At 42.4% G+C, this 17,699-nt stretch overlaps 1 protein-coding gene across 6 annotated transcripts in view; it reads left to right on the forward strand.

Moving 5' to 3' along the window:
• LOC110536778 (probable E3 ubiquitin-protein ligase HERC1) overlaps positions 1 to 17,699 on the forward strand; it is a 102,210-nt gene that overhangs the window by 73,412 nt on the left and 11,099 nt on the right. For all 6 annotated transcript variants that reach the window (XM_036936839.1, XM_036936833.1, XM_036936836.1 and 3 more), the window contains exons 62-74: positions 17 to 118; positions 402 to 575; positions 7,974 to 8,273; positions 8,586 to 8,651; positions 9,626 to 9,751; positions 9,908 to 10,046; positions 10,122 to 10,303; positions 11,617 to 11,772; positions 15,711 to 15,833; positions 15,922 to 16,024; positions 16,358 to 16,527; positions 16,936 to 17,074; positions 17,307 to 17,476. In XM_036936839.1, coding sequence (XP_036792734.1) covers positions 17 to 118; positions 402 to 575; positions 7,974 to 8,273; positions 8,586 to 8,651; positions 9,626 to 9,751; positions 9,908 to 10,046; positions 10,122 to 10,303; positions 11,617 to 11,772; positions 15,711 to 15,833; positions 15,922 to 16,024; positions 16,358 to 16,527; positions 16,936 to 17,074; positions 17,307 to 17,476 — 1,950 coding nt within the window. The remainder of the gene's footprint in view (positions 1 to 16; positions 119 to 401; positions 576 to 7,973; positions 8,274 to 8,585; positions 8,652 to 9,625; positions 9,752 to 9,907; positions 10,047 to 10,121; positions 10,304 to 11,616; positions 11,773 to 15,710; positions 15,834 to 15,921; positions 16,025 to 16,357; positions 16,528 to 16,935; positions 17,075 to 17,306; positions 17,477 to 17,699) is intronic.

A 17,699-nucleotide genomic window follows, 5' to 3' on the forward strand; every position in this document is an offset into this window, starting at 1 on the left:
TTCCCCCCTCCTACAGGATGGTTCCATCCTACAGACAGTGGTGACAGGCCTAGGCTCAGTGGTCAGTACCACCTGGATACCAAATGTAGGGGTGGCTGCCTGCTCCGGGAGGTCGAAGGTTAGTCCAGTATGCCTTTCATTGCACTAGGCCTCAGGCTCTATCTCGTTACGATCTGTCCTGTCCTCGTCTGTTCTCGTCTCCCCCTTCATCTCCACTGATTGGAACAGACTTGGCAGGTGGAAACAGAATGGTGGGAGATCATCATTAGGCTGTCTTTCACTTGGTCACTTCTTTCAGATCAGTGCAGTTGAAAGAGAGGGGAGGAGATGAGAGGACAGCTTTTTAGACTGAGAAAGAGACCTAATGAACAGGGTCTGATGTCTGACCTCCACTCCAACAGGATGCTCTGCTGATCCGCTGTACGTCAGACTGGATCTCCCAGAACCACGTGTTGGCATCCTGCCGCACCGTCCTCAGAACACAGGGCATTCTGGGTCTGAACCGTGCACCCTGCATGGCCGTCTTCCTGGAGAGACTTCCCACACTACTGCAGGAACAGTACAGCTATGAGAGGGTTAGTACAGTACAGCAGTACAGCTAGTTAGTTAGTTATCTACTTATTTAGATATCTACTTGGTTAGTTATCTAGTTAGTTATCTACTTGGTTAGTTATCTACTTGGTTAGTTATCTACTTGGTTATCTACTTAGTTTGTTATCTACTTGGTTAGTTATCTACTTGGTTATCTACTTAGTTTGTTATCTACTTGGTTAGTTATCTAGTTAGTTATCTACTTGGTTAGTTATCTACTTCATTATCTATTTATTTAGATATTTATTTGGTTAGTTATCTACTTGGTTAGTTATCTACTTCATTATCTACTTGGTTAGTTATCTACTTCATTATCTATTTATTTAGATATTTATTTGGTTAGTTATCTACTTGGTTAGTTATCTAGTTAGTTATCTACTTGGTTATCTACTTAGTTTGTTATCTACTTGGTTAGTTATCTAGTTAGTTATCTACTTGGTTAGTTATCTACTTCATTATCTATTTATTTAGATATTTATTTGGTTAGTTATCTACTTGGTTAGTTATCTACTTCATTATCTATTTATTTAGATATTTATTTGGTTAGTTATCTACTTGGTTAGTTATCTACTTCATTATCTACTTGGTTAGTTATCTACTTCATTATCTACTTATTTAGATATTTATTTGGTTAGTTATCTACTTGGTTAGTTATCTAGTTAGTTATCTACTTGGTTAGTTATCTAGTTAGTTATCTACTTGGTTAGTTATCTAGTTGGTTATCTACTTAGTTTGTTATCTACTTGGTTAGTTATCTACTTCATTATCTACTTATTTAGATATTTATTTGGTTAGTTATCTACTTGGTTAGTTATCTAGTTAGTTATCTACTTGGTTAGTTATCTAGTTAGTTATCTACTTGGTTAGTTATCTACTTGGTTATCTACTTAGTTTGTTATCTACTTGGTTAGTTATCTAGTTAGTTATCTACTTGGTTAGTTATCTACTTCATTATCTATTTATTTAGATATTTATTTGGTTAGTTATCTACTTGGTTAGTTATCTACTTCATTATCTACTTGGTTAGTTATCTACTTCATTATCTATTTATTTAGATATTTATTTGGTTAGTTATCTACTTGGTTAGTTATCTAGTTAGTTATCTACTTGGTTATCTACTTAGTTTGTTATCTACTTGGTTAGTTATCTAGTCAGTTATCTACTTGGTTAGTTATCTACTTCATTATCTATTTATTTAGATATTTATTTGGTTAGTTATCTACTTGGTTAGTTATCTACTTCATTATCTATTTATTTAGATATTTATTTGGTTAGTTATCTACTTGGTTAGTTATCTACTTCATTATCTACTTGGTTAGTTATCTACTTCATTATCTACTTATTTAGATATTTATTTGGTTAGTTATCTACTTGGTTAGTTATCTAGTTAGTTATCTACTTGGTTAGTTATCTAGTTAGTTATCTACTTGGTTAGTTATCTAGTTGGTTATCTACTTAGTTTGTTATCTGCTTGGTTAGTTATCAACTTCATTATCTACTTATTTAGATATTTATTTGGTTAGTTATCTAGTTAGTTATCTACTTGGTTAGTTATCTACTTCATTATCTACTTGGTTAGTTATCTACTTCATTATCTACTTATTTAGATATTTATTTGGTTAGTTATCTAGTTAGTTATCTACTTGGTTAGTTATCTAGTTAGTTATCTACTTGGTTAGTTATCTAGTTAGTTATCTACTTGGTTAGTTATCTAGTTGGTTATCTACTTAGTTTGTTATCTGCTTGGTTAGTTATCAACTTCATTATCTACTTATTTAGATATTTATTTGGTTAGTTATCTACTTCATTATCTACTTATTTAGATATTTATTTGGTTAGTTATCTACTTCATTATCTACTTATTTAGATATTTATCTGGTTAGTTATCTACTTGGTTAGTTATCTAGTTAGTTATCTACTTGGTTAGTTATCTAGTTAGTTATCTACTTGGTTAGTTATCTAGTTGGTTATCTACTTAGTTTGTTATCTGCTTGGTTAGTTATCAACTTCATTATCTACTTATTTAGATCTTTATTTGGTTAGTTATCTAGTTAGTTATCTACTTGGTTAGTTATCTACTTCATTATCTACTTGGTTAGTTATCTACTTCATTATCTACTTATTTAGATATTTATTTGGTTAGTTATCTAGTTAGTTATCTACTTGGTTAGTTATCTAGTTAGTTATCTACTTGGTTAGTTATCTAGTTAGTTATCTACTTGGTTAGTTATCTAGTTGGTTATCTACTTAGTTTGTTATCTGCTTGGTTAGTTATCAACTTCATTATCTACTTATTTAGATATTTATTTGGTTAGTTATCTACTTCATTATCTACTTATTTAGATATTTATTTGGTTAGTTATCTACTTCATTATCTACTTATTTAGATATTTATCTGGTTAGTTATCTACTTGGTTAGTTATCTAGTTAGTTATCTAGTTAGTTATCTACTTGGTTAGTTATCTAGTTGGTTATCTACTTAGTTTGTTATCTGCTTGGTTAGTTATCAACTTCATTATCTACTTATTTAGATCTTTATTTGGTTAGTTATCTAGTTAGTTATCTACTTGGTTAGTTATCTACTTCATTATCTACTTGGTTAGTTATCTACTTCATTATCTACTTATTTAGATATTTATTTGGTTAGTTATCTACTTCATTATATACTTATTTAGATATCTACTTGGTTAGTTATCTAGTTAGTTATCTACTTGGTTAGTTATCTACTTGGTTAGTTATCTACTTGGTTATCTACTTAGTTTGTTATCTACTTGGTTAGTTATCTAGTTAGTTATCTACTTGGTTAGTTATCTACTTCATTATCTATTTATTTAGATATTTATTTGGTTAGTTATCTACTTGGTTAGTTATCTACTTCATTATCTATTTATTTAGATATTTATTTGGTTAGTTATCTACTTGGTTAGTTATCTACTTCATTATCTACTTGGTTAGTTATCTACTTCATTATCTACTTATTTAGATATTTATTTGGTTAGTTATCTACTTGGTTAGTTATCTAGTTAGTTATCTACTTGGTTAGTTATCTAGTTAGTTATCTACTTGGTTAGTTATCTACTTGGTTAGTTATCTAGTTGGTTATCTACTTAGTTTGTTATCTGCTTGGTTAGTTATCAACTTCATTATCTACTTATTTAGATATCTACTTGGTTAGTTATCTAGTTAGTTATCTACTTGGTTAGTTATCTACTTCATTATCTATTTATTTAGATATTTATTTGGTTAGTTATCTACTTGGTTAGTTATCTACTTCATTATCTATTTATTTAGATATTTATTTGGTTAGTTATCTACTTGGTTAGTTATCTACTTCATTATCTACTTGGTTAGTTATCTACTTCATTATCTACTTATTTAGATATTTATTTGGTTAGTTATCTACTTGGTTAGTTATCTAGTTAGTTATCTACTTGGTTAGTTATCTAGTTAGTTATCTACTTGGTTAGTTATCTAGTTGGTTATCTACTTAGTTTGTTATCTGCTTGGTTAGTTATCAACTTCATTATCTACTTATTTAGATATTTATTTGGTTAGTTATCTAGTTAGTTATCTACTTAGTTAGTTATCTACTTCATTATCTACTTATTTAGATATTTATTTGGTTAGTTATCTACTTGGTTAGTTACAGTGCCTTGCGAAAGTATTCGGCCCCCTTGAACTTTGCGACCTTTTGCCACATTTCAGGCTTCAAACATAAAGATATAAAACTGTATTTTTTGTGAAGAATCAACAACAAGTGGGACACAATCATGAAGTGGAACGACATTTATTGGATATTTCAAACTTTTTTAACAAATCAAAAACTGGAAAATTGGGCGTGCAAAATTATTCAGCCCCCTTAAGTTAATACTTTGTAGCGCCACCTTTTGCTGCGATTACAGCTGTAAGTCGCTTGGGGTATGTCTCTATCAGTTTTGCACATCGAGAGACTGAAATTTTTTCCCATTCCTGCTTGCAAAACAGCTCGAGCTCAGTGAGGTTGGATGGAGAGCATTTGTACTTGATAACTTCTTTTTGTATCCAAATCGGGCTTTAAACTTCTTCACAACAGTATCTCGAACCTGCCTGGTGTGTTCCTTGTTCTTCATGATGCTCTCTGCGCTTTTAACGGACCTCTGAGACTATTTTTTTTTTATTTTTTTTTTTTTTTATACGGAGACTTGATTATACACAGGTTGATTGTATTTATCATCATTAGTCATTTAGGTCAACATTGGATCATTCAGAGATCCTCACTGAACTTCTGGAGAGAGTTTGCTGCACTGAAAGTAAAGGGGCTGAATAATTTTGCACGCCCAATTTTTCAGTTTTTGATTTGTTAAAAAAGTTTGAAATATCCAATAAATGTCGTTCCACTTCATGATTGTGTCCCACTTGTTGTTGATTCTTCACAAAAAAATACAGTTTTATATCTTTATGTTTGAAGCCTGAAATGTGGCAAAAGGTCGCAAAGTTCAAGGGGGCCGAATACTTTCGCAAGGCACTGTAGTTGGTTAGTTATGTAGTTGGTTAGTTATGTACTTGGTTAGTTATCTAGTTGGTTAGTTATGTACTTGGTTAGTTATGTAGTTGGTTAGTTATGTACTTGGTTAGTTATCTACTTGGTTGGTTATCTACTTAGTTGGTTAGTTGTCTAGTTGGTTAGTTACCTAGTTGGTTAGTTATCTAGTTGGTTAGTTATGTACTTGGTTAGTTATCTACTTGGTTAGTTATCTACTTGGTTAGTTATCTAGTTAGTTGGTTATCCACTTGGTTAGTTATCTAGTTAGTTAGTTATCTAGTTAGTTAGTTATACTTGGTTAGTTATCTAGTTAGTTATCTAGTTAGTTAGTTATCTACTTGGTTAGTTATCTAGTTAGTTGGTTAGTTATCTTCTTGGTTAGTTATCTACCTGGTTAGTTATTTACTTGGTTTGTTATTTACTTGGTTAGTTATCTACCTGGTTAGTTATCTACTTGGTTAGTTATCTAGTTAGTTGGTTAGTTATCTTCTTGGTTAGTTATCTACCTGGTTAGTTATTTACTTGGTTTGTTATTTACTTGGTTAGTTATCTACCTGGTTAGTTATCTAGTTGGTTAGTTATCTTCTTGGTTAGTTATCTTCTTGGTTAGTTATCTTCTTGGTTAGTTATCTTCTTGGTTAGTTATCTTCTTGGTTAGTTATCTTCTTGGTTAGTTATCTAGTTATCTAGTTATCTAGTTAGTTAGTTAGTTAGTTATCTGCTTGGTTAGTTATCTAGTTGGTTAGTTATCTAGTTGGTTAGTTATCTAGTTGTTTAGTTATGTACTTGGTTAGTTATGTACTTGGTTAGTTATCTACTTGGTTATCTAGTTAGTTAGTTATCTACTTGGTTAGTTATCTAGTTAGTTGGTTAGTTATCTTATTGGTTAGTTATCTTCTTGATTAGTTATCTACTTGGTTAGTTATCTACTTGGTTAGTTATCTAGTTAGTTAGTTATTTACTTGGTTAGTTATCTACCTGGTTAGTTATTTACTTGGTTAGTTATTTACTTGGTTAGTTATCTACCTGGTTAGTTATCTAGTTGGTTAGTTATCTTCTTGGTTAGTTATCTTCTTGGTTAGTTATGTACTTGGTTAGTTATCTAGTTAGTTAGTTAGTTAGTTATCTGCTTGGTTAGTTATCTAGTTAGTTGGTTAGTTATCTAGTTGGTTAGTTATCTAGTTGGTTAGTTATCTAGTTGGTTAGTTATCTAGTTGTTTAGTTATGTACTTGGTTAGTTATGTACTTGGTTAGTTATCTTCTTGGTTATCTACTTGGTTAGTTATCTACTTGGTTAGTGATCTACTTGGTTAGTTATCTACTTGGTTAGTTATCTACTTGGTTAGTTATATACTTGGTTAGTTATCTAGTTGGTTAGTTATGTATTTGGTTAATTATCTACTTGGTTATTTATCTAGTTAGTTATCTACTTGGTTAGTTATCTACTTGGTTAGTTATATAGTTAGTTATCTACTTGGTTAGTTATGTACTTGGTTAGTTATGTACTTGGTTAGTTATGTACTTGGTTAGTTATCTACTTGGTTAGTTATCTACTTGGTTAGTTATCTAGTTAGTTGGTTAGTTATCTTCTTGGTTAGTTATCTTCTTGGTTAGTTATCTTCTTGGTTAGTTATCTTCTTGGTTAGTTATCTTCTTGGTTAGTTATCTACTTGGTTAGTTATCTAGTTAGTTAGTTATTTACTTGGTTAGTTATCTACCTGGTTAGTTATCTAGTTGGTTAGTTATTTACTTGGTTAGTTATCTTCTTGGTTAGTTATCTTCTTGGTTAGTTATCTAGTTAGTTATCTAGTTATCTAGTTAGTTAGTTAGTTATCTGCTTTGTTAGTTATCTAGTTAGTTAGTTATCTACTTGATTAGTTATCTACTTAGTTAGTTTAGTTAGTTAGTTAGTTATCTACTTAGTTAGTTAGTTAGTTATCTACTTAGTTAGTTTAGTTAGTTAGTTAGTTAGTTAGTTAGTTAGTTAGTTAGTTATCTACTTGGTTAGTTATCTAGTTAGTTAGTTAGTTAGTTATCTACTTGGTTAGTTATCTAGTTAGTTAGTTATCTACTTGATTAGTTTGTTAGTTTGGCCGTCTTCCTGGAGAGACTTCCCACACTGCTGCAGGAGGCTGCTTGGATTTACATTCCTACACTTACTCTGTAGAGGCTCGCCTAACAGCTTGTGACTTGTGATGTCGGTGCATTCCAGAGGTTTTAACTTTATGCAAGTTTTACTACAGGGAACGCTTGGTGGATATAATCCAGCCTTCGCTAGTGCTGCTGACCTCAACAAACTGTCACTGAAGGCCAATTTACAGACAAATGTCCCGTCTCTCTGCAAGGTTATTGAGCCCAGAGGAACATCGGCTAATGCAGTAGTTTTCCACCTCATTGGATCTTGAGGATTAATCCGTGTGTCTGTGTGTCTGCGTGTCTGTGTGTCTGTGTGTGTGTGGAGGGTGTCTGTCTGTGTGTGTGGTGTCTGTCTGTGTGTGTGTGGTGTCTGTGTGTGTGTGTGTGTGTGGTGTCTGTCTGTGTGTGTGTGGGGTGTCTGCGTTTCTCTCTATCTCCTCTTCTCTCTCTCTCTCTTTCTCTCTCTCTCTCTCTCTCTCTCTCTCTCTCTCTCTCTCTTTCTCTCTTTCTCTCTCTCTTTCTCTCTCTTTCTCTCTTTTTCTCTCTCTCTTACTCTCTCTCTTTCTCTCTCTTTCTCTCTTTCTCTCTCTTTCTCTCTCTTTCTCTCTCTCTCTCTCTTTCTCTCTCTCTCTCTCTCTCTCTCTCTCTCTCTCTCTCTCTCTCTCTCTCTCTCTCTCTCTCTCTCTCTCTCTTTCTCTCTCTCTCTCTCTCTCTCTCTCTACAGAGTCACGTGACAGCGGGTGACCAGTTGGTCCACAGTGCCTTCCTCCAGAGTCTGGCCTCTCTGACCGTCGGTCTTTCCCTGGAACAGTACCTGTGTCGGCCCTGCCGACCCCCCCACCACCACCCTGCCAGCCTCAGCCTCGACCACACACACTCCTGCCCCATGGAGTGGAGCTGGCTTCAAACCTTCTCCACCACTGTGAAGAGCGCGGAGGCCATCGCCAGGGGAACAGCGTTCCCAGAATCCTTCACTGTCCCAGAGTTCCAGCAGGCAGGAACCACAGAACTCACCAAGCCCCTGGTGAGCAGAAAGTAGAAGCTTCCTGTAGCTTCCTCAGACTAGGATGGTGTCCGAAATGACACCCTATTCCCTATTAGTGTGTGCTGCATAGAGAATAGGGCACTTGGGAGTCTGTGGGGTTGTGTTATTGGAGAAACAGACTAGCTGCCAACCAATTATGGTGTTCCTTCAACTGTTTTTTTATTTTTACTTTTAGTGTTATTTGTTCATCTTTCCATTTACTGTGATGTATGGCAGCTCACACAGTTTGTTGATGCACTCACTTCAATTCACTTCTTCACTTCGCTTCTCTTCTTCTCTCCTCTTTCTCAGGACAATAGTAAGTGGAGCTTCATGATGGACGAACAACTCATGTCCTGGGCCACCACCAGACCTGAGGTAAGATTTCTGTCTCCAGTACCATATCTAAATCCCAAATGGCACCATATTCCCTATATAGTGCACTACTATTGACCGGGGCCTACACAGGGCTCTATTCCCTATATAGTGCACTACTATTGACCAGGGCCTACATAGGGCTCTATTCCCTATATAGTGCACTACTATTGACCGGGGCCTACATAGGGCTCTATTCCCTATATAGTGCACTACTATTGACCGGGGCCTACATAGGGCTCTATTCCCTATATAGTGCATAGGGTGCCATTTCTGATTCATATCTCCTGATTTCTGTCTGTAAAACCATATATCCTATTCTCTTAATGTCATTACTGTATCACTTGACATACCCTCAGCAGCTCTGGGAACCCACACCCTGGGTCAGGCCAGCCTCATGACACAGCTCCATCACTTCATGTTCAGTTAGCTGTATCACTTAAACATACCCTCAGCAGCTCTGGGAACCCACACCCTGGGTCAGGCCAGCCTCATGACACAGCTCCATCACTTCATGTTCAGATAGCTGTATCACTTAAACATACCCTCAGCAGCTCTGGGAACCCACACCCTGGGTCAGGCCAGCCTCATGACACAGCTCCATCACTTCATGTTCAGATAGCTGTATCACTTGACATACCCTCAGCAGCTCTGGGAACCCACACCCTGGGTCAGGCCAGCCTCATGACACAGCTCCATCACTTCATGTTCAGATAGCTGTATCACTTGACATACCCTCAGCAGCTCTGGGAACCCACACCCTGGGTCAGGCTACTTTAAGCTACTTTAACAGGCTACTTTAAGGCTACTTTAACAGGCTACTTTAAGCTACTTTAACAGGCTACTTTAAGCTACTTTAACAGGCTACTTTAAGCTACTTTAACAGGCTACTTTAAGCTACTTTAACGGGCTACTTTAAGCTACTTTAACAGGCTACTTTAACAGGCTTTCCCACCTCCTCTTACTGTATTTGACAGGACTGGCAACAGGGAGGGAAGAGTCAGGTGTTTCTGTGGGGCAACGGGCGTCACGGACAGCTGGCAGACGCAGGGACCAACCTGATGGTGCCTACCATCGCCCCGTCTCTGTCCCAGACGCATCAGGTAGAGTTCATAACCTACTAATACACCAGGGTCACGTTCATTACAGCACACGTCGTGAGCATCTCTGATTAGGCAGCTTCAGATTGTACTTAGGCTTCTTACATTTTGAGCCCAAAGATTCTCTGTTGTTGACCTGTGATACTCTACTCTCTGCAGGTTGTGTGTGGGCAGAACTGTACATTCCTGGTACAGGCGAACGGTACGGTGCTGGCTGTAGGAGAGGGTAGCTATGGGAGACTGGGCCAGGGCAACTCTGATGACCTATATACCCCCACAGTCATCTCAGCCTTGCAAGGTAACATCTTTATCTCAGGTTGATCTATAACCTTGGACACCTTTGACACCTTTGTCCCCCTTGTTGACCCCCCAGGCTACGTGGTGACCCAGCTGGTGACCTCTTGCGGTTCTGACGGCCACTCCCTGGCCCTGACGGAGACGGGGGAGGTGTTCAGCTGGGGTGACGGGGACTATGGGAAGCTGGGACATGGGAACAGTGAGAGACAGAGACGACCCAAACAGGTGGAGGCTCTGCAGGGAGAGGAGGTGGTGCAGGTAGGACTGGAGATGAGGCTCTGCAGGGAGAGGAGGTGGGGCGGGTAGGACTGGAGATGAGGCTCTGCAGGGAGAGGAGGTGGGGCGGGTAGGACTGGAGATGAGTCTGCAGGGAGAGGAGGTGGGGCGGGTAGGACTGGAGATGAGTCTGCAGGGAGAGGAGGTGGTGCAGGTATGATTGGAGATGAGGCTCTGCAGGGAGAGGAGGTGGGGAGGGTAGGACTGGAGATGAGGCTCTGCAGGGAGAGGAGGTGGTGCGGGTAGGACTGGAGATGAGGCTCTGCAGGGAGAGGAGGTGGGGCGGGTAGGACTGGAGATGAGGCTCTGCAGGGAGAGGAGGTGGGGCGGATAGGACTGGAGATGAGGCTCTGCAGGGAGAGGAGGTGGGGCGGGTAGGACTGGAGATGAGGCTCTGCAGGGAGAGGAGGTGGGGCGGGTAGACTGGAGATGAGGCTCTGCAGGGAGAGGAGGTGGGGCGGGTAGGACTGGAGATGAGGCTCTGCAGGGAGAGGAGGTGGGGCGGGTAGGACTGGAGATGAGGCTCTGCAGGGAGAGGAGGGTGGGGCGGGTAGGACTGGAGATGAGGCTCTGCAGGGAGAGGAGGTGGGGCGGGTAGGACTGGAGATGAGGCTCTGCAGGGAGAGGAGGTGGGGCGGGTAGGACTGGAGATGAGGCTCTGCAGGGAGAGGAGGTGGGGCGGGTAGGACTGGAGATGAGGCTCTGCAGGGAGAGGTGGGGGGGGTAGGACTGGAGATGAGGCTCTGCAGGGAGAGGAGGTGGGGCGGGTAGACTGGAGATGAGGCTCTGCAGGGAGAGGAGGTGGGGCGGGTAGGACTGGAGATGAGGCTCTGCAGGGAGAGGTGGGGGCGGGTAGGACTGGAGATGAGGCTCTGCAGGGAGAGGAGGTGGGGCGGGTAGACTGGAGATGAGGCTCTGCAGGGAGAGGTGGGGGCGGGTAGGACTGGAGATGAGGCTCTGCAGGGAGAGGTGGGGGCGGGTAGGACTGGAGATGAGGCTCTGCAGGGAGAGGAGGTGGGGCGGGTAGGACTGGAGATGAGGCTCTGCAGGGAGAGGTGGGGGCGGGTAGGACTGGAGATGAGGCTCACCTGACAGGTCACACCTAACATTGCTGGGATGTTAAATTACATTAAATGAATCCCTCTTACTGTAGATTACATACCCTTCGTTGTATTTACATTAGATATAATATAATGCTTCATTCTAAGTGGTAGGCCAGCACGGAAACATTATTGGTTTCATTTATCCTGAATAGTTTCTCTGTCTCTGTCATTCATCATTCCTTCACACAACAGTTGGCGTGTGGGTTCAAACACTCAGCCGTGATTACAACAGACGGGAAGCTGTTGACCTTCGGTAGTGGAGACTCTGGTCGTCTGGGTCAAAGGTCAACGTCCAACAAGATGCTGCCAGAGAGGGTCACGGCACTGGAGGGATATCACATTGGACAGGTAAGATCCGTCATATCAGACATAGCAAACCGTATTAGCACACTACATGGTTGCCATTGCACTCAGGCCAGGTCCATCAACAACGAGACTGCTGCGCAGGCCTACTAATAACAGAGCGAAAGCACCTTAATAACAGAAATATAGGGATACTTAAAACATGAACCTAACAAGACAGGTAAAATCCATCATATCAGACAGGTAACATCCATCATATCAGACAGGTAACATCCATCATATCAGACAGGTAACATCCATCATATCAGACAGGTGAAATCCATCATATCAGACAGGTGAAATCCATCATATCAGACAGGTAATGTCCATCATATCAGACAGGTAACGTCCATCATATCAGACAGGTAAAATCCATCATATCAGACAGGTAAAATCCATCATATCAGACAGGTAATGTCCATCATATCAGACAGGTAATGTCCATCATATCAGACAGGTAATGTCTATCATATCAGACAGGTAACATCCATCATATCAGACAGGTAATGTCCATCATATCAGACAGGTAATGTCCATCATATCAGACAGGTAACATCCATCATATCAGACTGGTAATGTCTATCATATCAGACAGGTAATGTCCATCATATCAGACAGGTAACATCCTTCATATCAGACAGGTAACATCCATCATATCAGACAGGTAACATCCATCATATCAGACTGGTAAAATCCATCATATCAGACTGGTAACGTCCATCAGATCAGACTGGTAACGTCCATCATATCGGACAGGTGGTACCGTCCATCGTATCAGACAGGTCGTACCGTCCATCGTGTCAGACAGGTGGTACCGTCCATCATATCAGACAGGTGGTACCGTCCATCATATCAGACAGGTGGTAAGGTCCATTGTATCAGACAGGTGGTAACGTCCATCGTATCAGACAGGTGGTACCGTCCATCGTATCAGACAGGTGGTACCGTCCATCGTACCAGACAGGTGGTAACGTCCATCGTATCAGACAGGTGGTAACGTCCATCGTACCAGACAGGTGGTACCGTCCATCGTATCAGACAGGTGGTACCGTCCAACGTATCAGACAGGTGGTACCGTCCATCGTACCAGACAGGTGGTACCGTCCATCGTACCAGACAGGTGGTAACGTCCATCGTATCAGACAGGTGGTAACGTCCATCGTATCAGACAGGTGGTAACGTCCATCGTACCAGACAGGTGGTAACGTCCATCGTATCAGACAGGTGGTACCGTCCATCGTACCAGACAGGTGGTACCGTCCATCGTATCAGACAGGTGGTACCGTCCATCGTACCAGACAGGTGGTAACGTCCATTGTACCAGACAGGTGGTAACGTCCATCGTATCAGACAGGTGGTAACGTCCATCGTACCAGACAGGTGGTATCGTCCATCGTACCAGACAGGTGGTACCGTCCATCGTACCAGACAGGTGGTACCGTCCATCGTACCAGACAGGTGGTACCGTCCATCATGTCGGACAGGTGGTACCGTCCATCGTATCGGACAGGTGGTACCGTCCATCGTGTCGGACAGGTGGTACCATCCATCATGTCGGACAGGTGGTACCGTCCATCGTACCAGACAGGTGGTACCGTCCATCGTATCAGACAGGTGGTACCGTCCATCGTACCAGACAGGTGGTAACGTCCATCGTACCAGACAGGTGGTAACGTCCATCGTACCAGACAGGTGGTAACGTCCATTGTACCAGACAGGTGGTAACGTCCATCGTACCAGACAGGTGGTACCGTCCATGTCGGACAAGTGGTACCGTCCATCGTATCGGACAGGTGGTACCGTCCATCGTGTCGGACAGGTGGTACCGTCCATCATGTCGGACAGGTGGTACCGTCCATCGTATCGGACAGGTGGTACCGTCCATCGTGTCGGACAGGTGGTACCGTCCATCGTGTCGGACAGGTGGTAACGTCCATCGTATCAGACAGGTGGTATCGTCCATCGTACCAGACAGGTGGTATCGTCCATCGTACCAGACAGGTGGTACCGTCCATCGTACCAGACAGGTGGTATCGTCCATCGTACCAGACAGGTGGTACCGTCCATGTCGGACAAGTGGTACCGTCCATCGTATCGGACAGGTGGTACCGTCCATCGTGTCGGACAGGTGGTACCGTCCATCGTGTCGGACAGGTGGTACCGTCCATCATGTCGGACAGGTGGTACCGTCCATCGTATCGGACAGGTGGTACCGTCCATCGTGTCGGACAGGTGGTACCGTCCATCGTGTCGGACAGGTGGTACCGTCCATCATGTCGGACAGGTAAAGAGCTGATGATGACATGTTTGATTTTCTGTCCTGTGATCTGTGATGCTGCCAATGTTGCCTAAGGAGATGTTTTAAAGCTGGGGTCTCAGTCAGGGCATGGTGTTTTAAAGCAGGGGGTCTCAGTCAGGGCATGGTGTTTTAAAGCAGGGGGTCTCAGTCAGGGCATGGTGTTTTAAAGCAGGGGTCTCAGTCAGGGCATGGTGTTTTAAAGCTGGGGTCTCAGTCAGGGCTAGTGTTTTAAAGCTGGGGTCTCAGTCAGGGGTCTCAGTCAGGGCTAGTGTTTTAAAGCAGGGGGTCTCAGTCAGGGCTGGTGTATTAAAGCAGGGGTCTCAGTCAGGGCTAGTGTTTTAAAGCAGGGGTCTCAGTCAGGGCTGGTGTTTTAAAGCAGGGGGTCTCAGTCAGGGCTCGTGTTTTAAAGCAGGGGTCTCAGTCAGGGCTGGTGTTTTAAAGCAGGGGGTCTCAGTCAGGGCTAGTGTTTTAAAGCAGGGGGTCTCAGTCAGGGCTAGTGTTTTAAAGCAGGGGGTCTCAGTCAGGGCTGGTGTTTTAAAGCAGGGGTCTCAGTCAGGGCTGGTGTATTAAAGCAGGGGTCTCAGTCAGGTCTGGTGACATCCAATTTCCCCTCGTAGGATAATGTATATATATATTTCTACCTTTTATTTAACAAGGCAAGTCAGTTAAGAACAAATTCTTATTTACAATGACGGCCTACACCGACCAAACCCAGACGACAGTGGGCCAATTGTGCGCCGCCCTATGGGACTCCCAGTCACGGCCGGATGTGATACAGCCTGGAATCGAACCAGGGACTGTAGTGACGCCTCTTGCACTGAGATTGCAGTGCCTTAGACCACTGCACCACTCGGGAGCCCTATTAATAACCTTTATTGAATTCAATCGGGCCCCCTGCTCTGCTTCCTATTGGCCCCCAGATTTATATCTTATTCCTATTGGCTCCCAGATTTATATCTTATTCCTATTGGCCCCCCAGATGTATATCTTATTCCTATTGGCCCCCAGATTTATATCTTATTCCTATTGGCCCCCAGATTTATATCTTATTCCTATTGGCTCCCAGATGTATATCTTATTCCTATTGGTTCCCAGATGTATATCTTATTCCTATTGGCCCCCAGATGTATGTCTTATTCCTATTGGCCCCCAGATGTATATCTTATTCCTATTGGCTCCCAGATGTATATCTTATTCCTATTGGCCCCCAGATGTATATCTTATTCCTATTGGCTCCCAGATGTATATCTTATTCCTATTGGCTCCCAGATGTATATCTTATTCCTATTGGCCCCCAGATGTATATCTTATTCCTATTGGCTCCCAAATGTATATCTTATTCCTATTGGCTCCCAGATGTATATCTTATTCCTATTGGCCCCCAGATTTATATCTTATTCCTATTGGCTCCCAGATGTATATCTTATTCCTATTGGCTCCCAGATGTATATCTTATTCCTATTGGCCCCCAGATTTATATCTTATTCCTATTGGCTCCCAGATTTATATCTTATTCCTATTGGCTCCCAGATGTATATCTTATTCCTATTGCCATTGGATCTCTGTCAGCTTCGGTCAACGGTTACCTATGTGTTACCGATGTGTTACCTAGGTGTTACCTATGTCTTTCTCCCATTGTGACTAGGTGTCCTGTGGTATCAACCACACCCTGGTGCTGTCCTCCGATGGGATGAGTGTCTGGTCCTTTGGTGACGGAGACTATGGGAAGCTGGGGACCGGTCCCTGCACTGTGAAGTCTTATCCTCAGGTAGGCTACAGTGCTCCTCTCACGTTTCAACAACATAACTTCCACAATGGGTTATTATTCATCTTTTTCATTAATCTTTACTTTGTAGAAAGTGGAGCAACTGTGTAACAAGGGAATCAAGAAGGTTGGCTGCGGGACCCAGTTTTCTGTTGTCCTGGCCAAAGATGGGCATGTTTACACCTTTGGACAAGGTAATGAATGTAGTTTATCATGTGAAGTTCCACACAGCAGACTTGACTACAGTAGTAGGCTAACTTGTTGTTTTTTAATGGACCCCCAGCTGTTCTGTTTTCGTGGTGGCACAGCAGCTACATGATAATATGTGTCAGTTCCCCCACCTATTGTAAAACATCCGTATCAAAGTGGTCTCATGTGCATTGATTATGTGGTGCTTGAGCTAGATATTTTTTTTTTTAAATTGACAGAACTTTAAGACCTATTTCAAGCTGTCTTGTCTCTCCTTCCTTCCTTCCTTCCTTCCTTCCTTCCTTCCTTCCTTCCTTCCTTCCTTCCTCTCCCCTCAGAGCGGTTGATCGGCCTGCCAGACTCTATGTTGAAGAACCACAACCGTCCCCAGGTGGTGCCAGCCCTGGAGGGGGTGTTTGTAGAGGACATAGCTGTGGGCTGTGAGCATGTCCTGGTTTTGTCTTCTACCGGAGATGTCTATGCCTGGGGCTGTAACTGTGAAGGACAGGTAGGAACATAGCTTCTCTACCACAGTATTACACGAGTTCTTCATTCGGCTCTCCTCAATTCCTTGCATCCTCTCCTCGCCTCTGAGAGTGTGGAGCTGAGAGTGTGGAGCTGAGAGTGTGGAGCTGAGGGTGTGGAGCTGAGGGTGTGGAGCTGAGGGTGTGGAGCTGAGGGTGTGGAGCTGAGGGTGTGGAGCTGAGGGTGTGGAGCTGAGGGTGTGGAGCTGAGGGTGTGGAGCGTGGACCTTTTCCTCCAATGAGGAGGTGGTAACTAGATAAGATGTGAGGAATCACTGAAAGACTGAGATGGAGCCTAAGACTAGTGGTGGTGGTGTATAGATTTGTCCTCTCATTCAGTATGTGACTTTCCACTGAAGTCAGTCTTTGTTTTGTGTTGATCTGTCTTTCAGCTTGGCCTGGGTCACTCAAGCCCAGTGAAGGAGCCCACCCTGGTGACAGGCCTACAGGGGAACAACGTCAGACAGATCTCTGCTGGTCGCTGCCACAGCTCAGCCTGGACCACACCCTCACCTTCTGTCAAAGCCTCAGGTAAACACACACGCATACATACATACACACACACACACACACACACACACACACACACACACACACACACACACACACACACACACACTGATGGCATGCCTCAGCTCTATGTGCTTGGAAACCAGATGTTATCCATAATGTCTCCTGGGTTTGGACATATCCCAGGACTGTTACCCAGTCTGACCTCTTCTTCACCTTCCATAAACCATGTCTGCTGATCTCTCTTTTCCAGGTGCCTCAGCCAACCTGCAGCTGGGTCTGCCCCAGTCTATCCCTCCCCAGTATAACGCTCTGAAAGACTGCAGCCCTGACGTCCTCAACACCCGCCTCCGGGTGCTCTACCACTTCTCTGACCTCATGTACAAGTCCTGGAGGCTGCTCAACCTCCACCCCAGGAACCAGGTAATGAACAAGCTGCTCTCGGTTTATCTTGTCAACCTCATATTATCTCTGATTGATGTCAGGGAATGAGTTACACAGTCTTACCGTAAATCTCATGTCTTACCCGTTACCCGGTCTTTCTGTTACACACACACACACACACACACACACACACACACACACACACACACACACACACACACACACACAGCTGGTTCTATGTTTACTGTGTCGATCTAGATTG

Source organism: Oncorhynchus mykiss, chromosome 12 (genome assembly GCF_013265735.2).
Source record: "Oncorhynchus mykiss isolate Arlee chromosome 12, USDA_OmykA_1.1, whole genome shotgun sequence".
Lineage (NCBI taxonomy): Eukaryota > Metazoa > Chordata > Actinopteri > Salmoniformes > Salmonidae > Oncorhynchus > Oncorhynchus mykiss.